The sequence below is a fragment of the Seriola lalandi genome, unplaced genomic scaffold (genome assembly GCF_002814215.2).
Source record: "Seriola lalandi dorsalis isolate HSWRI2012SDOR001 ecotype SW California unplaced genomic scaffold, Sedor1 jcf7180002054976, whole genome shotgun sequence".
Classification (NCBI taxonomy): domain Eukaryota; kingdom Metazoa; phylum Chordata; class Actinopteri; order Carangiformes; family Carangidae; genus Seriola; species Seriola lalandi.
In genome coordinates, this window is record NW_019525526.1 from 183,675 (window position 1) to 195,236 (window position 11,562).

An 11,562-nucleotide genomic window follows, 5' to 3' on the forward strand; every position below is an offset into this window, starting at 1 on the left:
CCACGCTTGCCAAAAGATTTCTTGATAAAGTTGCCAGGGAAATGAACATTCATGCAGAGACACAGTGAGCCAGAGAGAGCTGCTGCTGCAGGAGGAGGAAGAAGAAGAAGAAGAAGTGACTGGTGTAAATTTGTGCTTAAAGTTGTGATGAACGGTCTGATTGTCAGAGTCATGTAGAGCCCACACAGGGAGCAGAGCTCATTTACATAATAGCGTGATTAAACGGTGGGGATGGTGAGTGCTCCACAGAAAATGACACGACTTCCATACTTGAAAAAAAAAAAAATGTTTCTATAAATACAGACTGGAAAGGCAAAAACATCTTGAACCCCAGAAACCCAATCAGCTGGACTGTGTGGTAAAATAATAGTATTTGTACTGTGTAAAATAAGAATTCAAAAGCTGAAGCAGTGATTCCAGTAGTCTGCTCATACCTCACATCTGTCCCGTCGCACTGATTCCTGCCCGATCAAACTGGACATCAGGTCTGTCGACATGTCACCAGACCAGTGCTGCCGAGTCCAGATCTTCTTTTAAAGGAATAGTTTGACCCGGAGTGACTCCACCACCTGTTTGTCTGTTGCATAGCTCAATTTCAGACAACAAACGGCGCATTTGTTCTGTTGCAGCATTTAACTGATTTTAAAACACTGAAATTAAATTGTCCATTCATAGAAAACAAACAGATCAGAAAATATGACCTGGTTATTTTCAGCTCCATGGACTCAGTGTAGTCCCACAATAAAGGCTTAGTCCTGCTCTAAGAAACTGAACTTTGGTTTCCATAAAAACTTTGAACAGTCTTTTGAGCGACATGAATGTGAGTGAACTCGACGTCCACAGACACAAACACACCAAAGGAACTTGGACGAATTAGACGAGCAGTTGGACTGTAGCACAGAGAAGAGCTGAAGAACAGTTTAACAAGCTGGTTGTAAACGCTGCATGCATCTGCACGCACGCACTCACACACACACACACACACACACACACACACACACACACACACACACACACACACAGGACAGGTCTTCAAAATCAAGTGTGTCACACAGACACAAGAAGAGAGAGAGAGAGTGACAGTGTGTGTGTGTGTGTAAGTGTGTGTGTGTCTGTGTGTGTGTGTGTCTTGTAGAGCCTGAGTGTAAATCTGTGGATGGCGTGGTTTTAACGAGTGTCCTAACGATCCAAACAACCCCTGCTGAAATTTACAGTCCTTGCCAGGAGGGGAGGCAGGGGGTCAATGACCTCACACAGACACCCACACACACACACACACACACACACACACACACAGCTATCCTTTAATTTCTATCTTTCTCTCTTTTCATCTTCTTTTATTGCCTCCCTTTCATAATCCGCCTCTGCTCATACAGACATAACATTCACTTAAGTGCAGACTCCACGTAGGCCTGCTCTGTGACACACACACACACACACACACATGCAATGGCAAAACTGAATGTGTTGAATTTATATGTCTGCCACTACACAGACAACGTCAGAGCTGAGGAGCCAAATATTTCATCCGAGCTCCGCGGGGGCATCGGTGTGGGGGGGTGGGGGTGGGGGTGTGCGGTCAGTAAATATAGAGGGGAGAAGAATAACACACACACACACACACACACACACACACACACACACACGTACACACACTCGTACACACACACGTACACACACCGTCTCTGCTCTTTGTCATCAGTCTCTCTCACATCGGTCAAACTTGGCGTCTCAAACGTTTCTTTTCTTCAGGACATTTGGAAACGCCACCAGCCTTTGGAGAAATAAACAACGCCTCGCTCTGAAACAACATTTTGGTGGACTTAATGGAAACAAGGAATTACACTTCACACACTCGCACACACACACACACACTCGCACACAAACCACAGTGTCTCCTTACCTCACACAGGAATAAATACAGTCCAGAGAATGAGTTGAAGAGTTATTCCAGAGAGCCTGTTACTTCTAAAGGGGCTTTTTAAAAAGTATAAAATGATGTGTTTGCAAGGCTCTCTGGGAAATCTCTATCTGAACCACAATTCTTTTTTAAATATATATTTATTTATTTATATTAAGATAAGTTTGTACCATCACTTAAATGGCTTATCAAGCACGTGAAGTTGTTTTTAATTAATAAACGCTTATTTTCTGTACCAGGAAACAATTTTTACTCCTGGTAAAAACATACCTACGGTGGCCCACAGGGGTCAGTGGCCACATCCACACATTAATCTAAAGCAGCTCAACAAAAACAACACTTTAGTAATATGATTAATGGAGCAGTCCAAATTGTCGCTTCATTACCTTTCAATTTATATTTACATGCCTGCTCTAAACTTTCAAGGGCATTTTTGTCCTCGGCACCTACTAATTTCTGACCCTGACACACAAACATTAATCTGCATGCACCCCCCATGCAGCCACACACACACACGCACACGCACACGCACACACACACACACACACACACACACACACACACACAGAAAACACAGAAAACACAGAAACACAGACCTAAGTGACAACTTTGCAGCTCAGTGCTGTGGCGGCTGAGGGGAAATCGAGCCATCTGCCAGTAAACGACCGTCATTTTATCCCTACTGCTCGTCCATCTGTGGACGTGGGGAAGTCTGCTGGAGGCCAGGGGGCCGCGGGGGAGACGGCAGAGACAGGACGCAGGCCGGAGATGACCACCAGGCGCTGATGGCCGCTGTATGTTCACAGCTTTCTTTATCACCTCATCATGAGGACAAATGCAAGAGTTTCTCTATTGGCGGATAAATGAGGATAATGTAGAACCTGAGGGTTAAAAGTCAGGAAGGTAAGTAACCGTCAGGGATGTGTTCTGTGTTCTGATAACCTCCTCTTTCTGCCTTCCTTTAAAAATGAAATATTTCAGGTATTTCAAAAATCAGTCCACAGATTATCAGAGGCAGTAAATCATCAGCTCAACATGAGAAAGCAATATATTGTGACCTTTAGCTGCAGGGCAGTCAGTGTTAGACGTTCAGTCTGTATCCATCCGTCAAGTTACCTGAAGACATGACGGTATAAAAGTTTCCAGTTGTTCCGAATCTTTGCATTGCCGTTTACTTCCACCGCTTGTCCAGAGTATTTCTACTCGCATGTGAAACATGGGATGTTTGTAGAGAAGAGAAGCTCCTAGCGGGATTCAACCTTTGACCTCTGAGGTGGTGATGTCATGTGCTGAATCATTAGCCCAAATGAAGAGGGGATGCAAACCTCCCACAAACCACAAGACTCTGTATGTTAGTGAGAGCTCCGAGCACAGCGACGTCATTCACTTCTCTCCTCTGACTAAAGGACAAACTGAACATATAACTGCACTTTCATGCCAAGAAATACAAAAAAACGAGAGTATTTTTTCTCAGATTTGTATTCTTGTCAGGATCAAACAAACCTCTGAAACCACATTTAGACCATAATGAGAGTGTTTTCTTTTATTTAAAACAGATAGAAGTGTCTGCTTTACTAACAACATGTGGAGACGCAGGTTTTCCAGGCTGTGGTCATTAAAGTCCGACGACACTGACTGAGAAGTAAATCTAACCTCCAGTTCAAATGAGATTTTCAGCATCACACTCCAACCATCCTGGATGGAAACGTGGCTGCACATGTTGCATGTTCTCACCTGATCGTCATCCACTTCACATCAGATGAATCATCGCCACCCCCCGAACATGACAAACATCAGCACCTTGAAACAATATCCTCTTCAGAGCGGCTGTATTTGTGCACGTCTGCGTAACGTGAAGGTACATGGAGATCGCAGCCTGAACATCAGCCACCCGGGGGGGTTTAGAAAAAACCAACAAAAAAAAAAACACCCTCTGCTTTTTGGAGGATGCCAAGCATGATGGGCTGCGATGGCTCCCAGCAGGGAAGGCAATCAGGCGCAAAGAATCACAACATGCCTGTTGTATCAGTGGGGTTTTACATGAGAGAGGGCAGGGGGGGCAGAGAGACCAGAACTGGGGGATTTTCTTGGCTACGGAGAGTCGGCAGGACACAGGCGGGATCGTCCCGATGCAGAGCTGTTGCACAAACCCAAAACTGTGACATACAAGGTCTACGTCTTACTGTTCCACGAGCTTTCCAAGTACAAACTTGGAACATGGACAATTTTCGATTTCACATCTCAAGTCACATCAAGTTCTCAGGAAGTTAAGTCTAAAGTAAGTGAAGTTTCAAGTCCTCGTTTTTCTCTTTTTAAGTCTGTGTGTCAAGTCTTGAGTCTACAACTGTGGTCGGACCTCAGCTATATGGACACACACGCGCACACACACACACACACACACACACACACAAACACACACACACACACCCACACACACAGGGCATCTCAGCTTGCATAAGACAGCTGGGTCGTCTCCAGAACGTGCCCAGCTCCTCGTCTTTCTTAATGCACTGTAGCGTGTAAAGTGTGTCAAAGACTCATTTTAAACAACTCACATTAAAAGAAAAAAGAAAAAGGGAGGGAGGGAGGAGGAAAAGAAAACAACACTTGGCTAACGCCTCAGAAAAAGATTACTCTGCTGTGTTAGTTTTTTTTTTTTTTGCACAATATGGACAGATTAAAGCAAACACAGTCGACGTTTACTTTGGATTGATCTTTGGGTATTTCTGTGCCTCGAGAACAAAGAGGGAAAATCGCGCTAAGCTCAGCGAACCAAGAGGAGTCCAATTAAATCCTCGTAAAAAAAAAAAAAAGACTCCACCACTTTCTCATAAACAATAAATGTTCCTTTTGAAATGCCCCTATTTGAAGGGATGAACGCACAGGAAGCCGCTTCTAAGCAGATGTCATATTAGTATGGAAAATGAAGCAAGGAGCGACGGAGGAGGAGAAGTGAACGTGGATGATGAGCTGAAAACATCGTCTCTCGAGCATCTTCACGAGCGCCTGGTTCAGAACTGAGTGTGAACCTGAGGAGGTTTTATTTCCCTGAGCTGGTGTTTTGTTGTTTTGCTGCTGCTTCAAGTTTTGTTTTGTTCCGACCGACGAACGTTCAACTCACACTGATGTCGGAAAGAGTTGGAACCGTCAATATTTGGCATTTTTGCTTGATAAGTGACAAATCACTGACTAATCAATTCATCAACTAACGACTTCACCGCTAAAGAACCAATTAGGATCCTGTGCTCAATCAGCTGTTTGATCCGTCCTGTTTCTCCATGTGTTGTATTTTTTTTATGGACTTTGAAGGAAAAGCCTTTCATTGCTCAAAAACCCACGATGCGTTCAAGGACATTTTCTACTCAGATTTCTGTTAGAAAAGGTTTAAACAGCTGTGCCGTTGTTCTCTAATCAATAAAAGCTTAATCTCTGTAACAGGGAGCTGAAACATACCTACGGTGGCCCACAGGGGTCAGTGGTCACATCCACACATTAGCCTAAAGCAGCTCAACCAGAACAACGAAACACATTAGTAATATGACCAATGAGAAAGTTCAAATTGTCGCTTAGTTACCTTTCAATTTATATTCACGTGTAAATACATTCACTTTGAAAGAAAACCCTTTCATTGCTCAAAATCTATGATGCCTTCAAGGACATTTTCTACTCTGAATGTCCTACAGAGTGTGTAAGACACAGGTAGCTGATCAAACATTTCTAAACTGTATCTTCTCTGTGTGTGCTGTGTTGTTTCAGCAGGATGTGATGCAGCACACGTATGCGAGGGGCTCGGCGCCGCGTCCTACCTGTGGGCTGAGCGGTGGGCAGCCGGGCCGGAGCGACGCAGAGAGGCAGGAGGAAGGAAATCCAGAGTGAGCACCACAGAGCCGTCATCCCTCTGGACGACGAGCTGAGACACAGAGCAGCGAGGCCCGACTCAGACAACATCCTCCGTTCGCATGCTGTCCGGCAGAACGGCGGCCTCTGACGCCGCAAGAAACTATCCAAAGACTCCCCGCCGCTGACCTGAAAAACAAAACAAATACAAAAAACAGAGGGAATCGATCAGAGCGAGAGAGAAAGAGAGAGAGAGAGAAGTCTGGATGTTATTCTGGCTGTGGGAGAACGTGCAATCAGAAAAGAAGAAGTAAGAACACAGCAAGAAAGAAGCGCCTTGGGGTCTGCACAAATGCTGCCATATTCTGACCTGACATTCCTCACAGATTTCAAGGATTAGGGTGGAAATCCCTCTTCGCAGTTTTTCTCAGAAACTTTCTCAGAGCACCTGATCGTTAAGATGGCTGGAGAGGAGCTCTGATATTGGAACGGCACATAAAACCGTCTGTGCCGTACCCCCGGCCTGGAAGACAAGTTCATTAACCAATCACTTAACTCTGCAGCAGCCGGATTATCTGAGCGGAGAGAGAAATCACAACACCTCAGACGGCCTCGTCGCTCCTTCCACAGGACTCTCTTTCTGCTTGAGAAACCCTTCTGCATGGTTTAGCAAGCGATTGACACGGATTCACTAATCCTGCTGCAGGATGAGGAATGCCGAAATCTACAGTATCAGTTGCCCAACGTGCCCGGAGGCTCGCAGGAGGGGGGGGGGGGCAGGAGGGAGGGAGGAGGGAGGGAGGAGGGTGGCGGCCACGGCGAGTGACGGCGGAGCGCTCTGCTCTCTGTTTGCTTAAGCAGGGAGAAGCTGGAATGCACCGAGGTTCGAAGAGAAAGCTCTGAGAGAGGTGCCCAGAAAAGCAAAGCACAACCCCCCCCCTTTCTCTCTCCTCCACACACACACACACACACACACACACACATTACCACTAGCTTAAACTTTAGCGGCTCTGTCCAGCTTCAGAATAGCTTTGTCTGTGAGACGTCCACCCCGACAATAACACACACACACACACACACACATTTGAGAGTGGGCTTTGCTTGCGCACACAGAGGTGTATTGTACGAACACACAGTCCACAGAAAGGTTGTGTTGTCTTAAGTCTTAACAGTACTGTTTTTCTTTCCCTCTGAGGACCTGTGACCCACTCCTTGCTCAGCACAAAGTGGAGCCCGGCGGCTCAGCGAGGCTCTGTTTGCACATTATCGCACAAAACACCAACTGGGAAAACTTCACAGGACTCACATGAATAGATAAAGCAGCACAGAAACACACACACACACACACACACACTGTCCTAATCTAAACACTGCCACCACACCTTTCATGCTTCAACATATACCGCAGCCTTTAATGTCTTCTCTGTGCTCTCCGGAGAGCTCTTCTTCATCTCCTCCTCCTCCTCCTCTCTCAGCCCATCCTCACCTTCTTACAACACAGGACGCCTACACGCTGCTGCAGTTTGTTTATACAGCACGATAAGGCCTTCGCTCTCCGGGGCGCGGAGGTAGCTGATTGCACTTCCCTCTGATTTGAAAACTTTTGTTTTCTCTGGCAGGCGTGCACACACACACACGCACACACACCTACACACACACACACACACACACACACACACACACACACACGTATATAAAGAAAATCTCAGCTTTTTATGGGCACTTCACTTTGAGAGCTGACAAAGCTGCAGAGTTGGTTCATGTCATGGTGCTGCAGATGTGTTTAGACAGGCAGCATGACAGCCTCTTGAGCCATGTGTGAACACATTGGAAAACAGCACAGGCTTTCGCATTGACTAATTTGGTGACAGGTATTAGTTTAAACAACCTCATGTGCAAAGTGAATCCTTGAGTTTGAGGAGCAGCCGTGCATTGCAGCATGATTGACAGCGTGAAACTGAAACTAACTGCAGTCAGTGTGAGAGCAGACGGTAACGTACGGTAACCTCACAGCAAAGTGGACGCTGAGAATGAACTCTTCACACCAACTAAAAACACTTTGATTTCAGTTAACAACCTCCAGAAGAAGAAGAAGAAGAAGAAGAAGAAGAGGAGGAGGAGGCGGTATGGATCCCAAAGACCCAGCGTGGAGTTCAAAGCCTCCAAAGTGTTTTCATGCTAATATTTTCTTAAAGCATCAAAAGGGAAACACAGCCACCGCTGTGAATAATGCATGAATATTAATCATGCAGAACTATCTCCACATTGTAATAGCTCGGAGGCAGAGAAGTGCTTTAACCGGGGTTCAAATCCCTGTCATCCCTCTCCCTCTCTGTGAGGATCAATGCGAGGCGGTCACATGCTCGTCACACCTCTCCGGAGTATCAGTAATCTTTAATAATTAAGCCAGAGAATCAACAGCCGAGGCCAGATCGACTCTGTCATTTTGGGAAAAGGGGATTAGAGGGTTTTTTTTTTTGGGGGGGGGTAAAAGTGCAAACAGCAGCCGGGCAGAAACACAAGAGGGTAGTCTTCCATATCATCTACACTTTTTCTTCTTTTCCTTTCAGCTTTTGTTCTTGTATCTCTGCGGCTCTCCCTCATGTCGCCTCACCACACTCCTCTGCTGCCGTTATCACTCCTCCACCACCCTCTCCTCTCTCCACAGCACACACTCCAACAGCACCCTCAGGTGAGAAGAGATATTGATCAGCTGAGAGGCAGAGAGACAGAGACAGAGAGAGAGAGAGAGCTGCGCACTTTAAAGCTGTCAGAGGTGCAGCGTGACTCCAGGTGTGAACGCGCCGCCGGCTGTGCACTCGGCTCACCTCCGGCTGACACTCAGGACGGACGGTGGAAGACGTGTTGTCGTGTGTCTTATGATGCACGTGTCCGCACATTTGTCCTCAGCATCAGACAGAGGACAGAGAAGGACACTTGGGGAATATATGAGAAACCACTGAATAATCTGATGATTCAAACACCAAGTGCTTCAGACATACATAACTGTCTTTGAGACTGTATCAGCAAACATCACGGGAAATGTAAGTGTTATAAAGCTTAACAAGGTTTATATAAACTCAAGTAATGGGAAACATAAAATACCATTAAGTACTATAAAGTCACTATAAGGTCATTTTATTTTGAATGTTACAGGCTCAGTAAAGAATCAAATACACTCAGACTAAAGCTCAATAAAGTTGATAACTGAGAATCAGAGACATATTCTGTCCTACAGCAAAACCACCACAGAGGCCAGGTAAGGTCACTGCTGCACGACATAAGGATTTTCTCACTGGAGCATAACAGTGACTGAATGTTTGTGCGCGACAGAGATCAGCTTTTCTTCTCAAATTAGACAAGTTGGAGCCAATTAATGCACCGTCCTCCTCTGTCTGAAAGAGGGGAGGAGGAAAAAAAGGCACAAAACCTCCACGCAGAGCGATGGTCTCAGGCCAATTTCGGTAATGAAAAGAGGCAATCAGAGTCTCATTTGGAACCGAAATGTGTCTGAGGCTCGCCTCTGATTGAAAACGCTGCAAACTGGCATGCGTTATTTCTCGGGTCAATAGATACAATTAATTTGCAGCATTAGGCCAACTATTATCACCCGCACGCTTGTTTTATGGCTCCGAAATTTAATAGGCTAATGCAATACAACTCCCAAATCTCATTTCAGCACCCCCCTCTCTCTTGTAGGATGCTATAATCCGGTAATTTTCTCCGGTGATGACTTGTCATGGTGCAAGTCAAAGCTGGAGCTGAGTGGCCAAAATCACCATCTGAATCCCATTGAAGCGCATGTGTTTGAAGAGGGGCTGACTGATCTGCTGCTGAGGGGAGAGAACCGCACAGTTCGTTCATTCAAAGAGAGGAGGGGGGGAAATCTGCTGCTTTCTGGAGAAACTTCAGAGATGATCAGAGGCATTAGGGAGTGCGGCTCTGTGAAAGAGGCTGATGTGTAATTCATGTTTGTGCTGCGAACCAAAGAAGACGTCACTGTTGCAGTGAGGAGAAAAGGCGTGTTCGTCCTAACGAGAGTAGGATGGCGAATAAAGTCAATATTTTACTTTTTGACAGTGAAATTAAACGTGGAAACGTTTGATTGGTGATCAGTGGAAACCAAACTCATCTCAGACGCATCTAATGGGCATCTCCAGCGCACAGTGACGGACTGATGGACGTGCGTAATTTCATTATTCAAAAACCCTTCGTTTTTTATTTTTATTTTATTTTTAAATTGTGCCTCTGACTTTCACGTTTTCACTAATTCCAGGAATTTTCTTGAAATCAAAGTGTCAATATTTTAAAACTGGACAGAATGAGGAGAGTCACGTTGATCAGAATGACTTTTGATTTTGATCAAATTCTTTATATCGAGATGATTTTCATTGAAAAGAAGAAAATATTCTCAACCAGCGTCCAGTTCCAGTAGAAATCATATATAGCCTACTTTCCAATCCAAATATGTGTCATTATTTTTCGCAGCGTGCGTAATTTCATCCACAGAAACAAACCTGCGACACACACACACAACGCAACCAGCATTTATGAGCTATAACATAAATCCCCTGCGCTCTCTCTCAACACCAGTGATAAAAAAAAATAAAAAATAAAAAAAAAATACGCACAGATTGCGCCCTTTCCGTATTTCCCCGACACAGACAGAGACGCGCCGATTACGCACAGACCAGGGACCCGGCAGACGAAGCGTCCCCTCTGCACCACCTGTGCGACGGCACGGCCGTGGGGCTGGTCCCTGCAGCTCCACGCTTCACACACACCGTACACACTCTGGAGTGCAACACGGCTGCTTAACGCTGAGAGACTGGGAAGCTCAACCTGTCCGACGCACATCTACAAGGAAGTGAAGCTATTCCTCCATGACCCAGAAGCTCACAATAAGAAGCTGTAATAATAATAATAATAATAATTATAATTATAATAATACTTACCCAAAGTATTCCGTTTTGACAGCAAATTTCAGCGTTTCAGATTTCAGATGTCACCAAGCTTTCAGAAGAAGAAAAACAGCTTTTATTCTCCAGTAAACTTCATAAAAACCACAAAACTACTCTTATATCCCTCGGTCCTCGTGCTTCGGGGAGCAGTTTTGGCGACAGTGGGAAAGAAAAAAAGTCAGAAATCCCTCTCACGACTTGACAGCGAGAGTCCTCGGCTCGGGCACCGCCGCTGCGAAAGCCAACTTCTTCACTAAATCCCGTTTTCCACTGCGCGCTGCTGCCCAAAGTGTCCAAACGTCCAGAACGCGTTCATCCTGCTGTGCGCGGGGCCGTGTGCGGACGAGGCGGACGGGACGCAGGGGACGTGGCTCCTCGCTCCTCTCCGGCGCGGATGCCAGGCAGTCGGTGTGTTTCGTCGCCTCGGGTCAACCAACTCGGACTGGTGGCTTTCCTCCGCTGGCTGCCTGTGAAGTAGGAGCTGTGCGCGGTGAAGCCGCCAAACCAGCCCAGCTAGGAGACAACAGGAGTTCCGGGTTGGAGTTTCAAAATAAAAGCATGGGCTTTTTTTGATGAACTGCATGGTGACGCAATGTTTTTCTGACTCGAGTGCCAAATATGCTTGAAGTGGAATCTGTGCTAAACAAATGTGATATTACCTACACACTGAGGTGCTTTTACATCACATCAAGGAAGAAGACAGACGAAATAAATCCAGCAGCTTAGTCAAAGATTTCTCATAACAGCTAAGTCAGTTTTATTTTGAGACATAGTCAGTTAGAACAAATCCAAACGATCAGCTTTAACATCTGAGTTATCTTATATGTTAAGTTAGCTTATATG

General features: G+C 45.6%; 1 protein-coding gene across 5 annotated transcripts in view; it reads right to left on the minus strand.

The window, feature by feature from the left end:
* fgfr3 (fibroblast growth factor receptor 3) overlaps positions 1–11,163 on the minus strand; it is a 76,351-nt gene extending 65,188 nt beyond the window's left edge. For all 5 annotated transcript variants that reach the window (XM_087171099.1, XM_023396370.2, XM_087171098.1 and 2 more), the window contains exons 1-2: positions 10,714–11,163; positions 5,728–5,947 (exon numbers count right to left, since the gene is read on the minus strand). In XM_087171099.1, coding sequence (XP_087027225.1) covers positions 5,728–5,869 — 142 coding nt within the window. In that variant the 5' untranslated portion in view covers positions 5,870–5,947; positions 10,714–11,163. The remainder of the gene's footprint in view (positions 1–5,727; positions 5,948–10,713) is intronic.
* Positions 11,164–11,562: the final 399 nt, after the last annotated feature.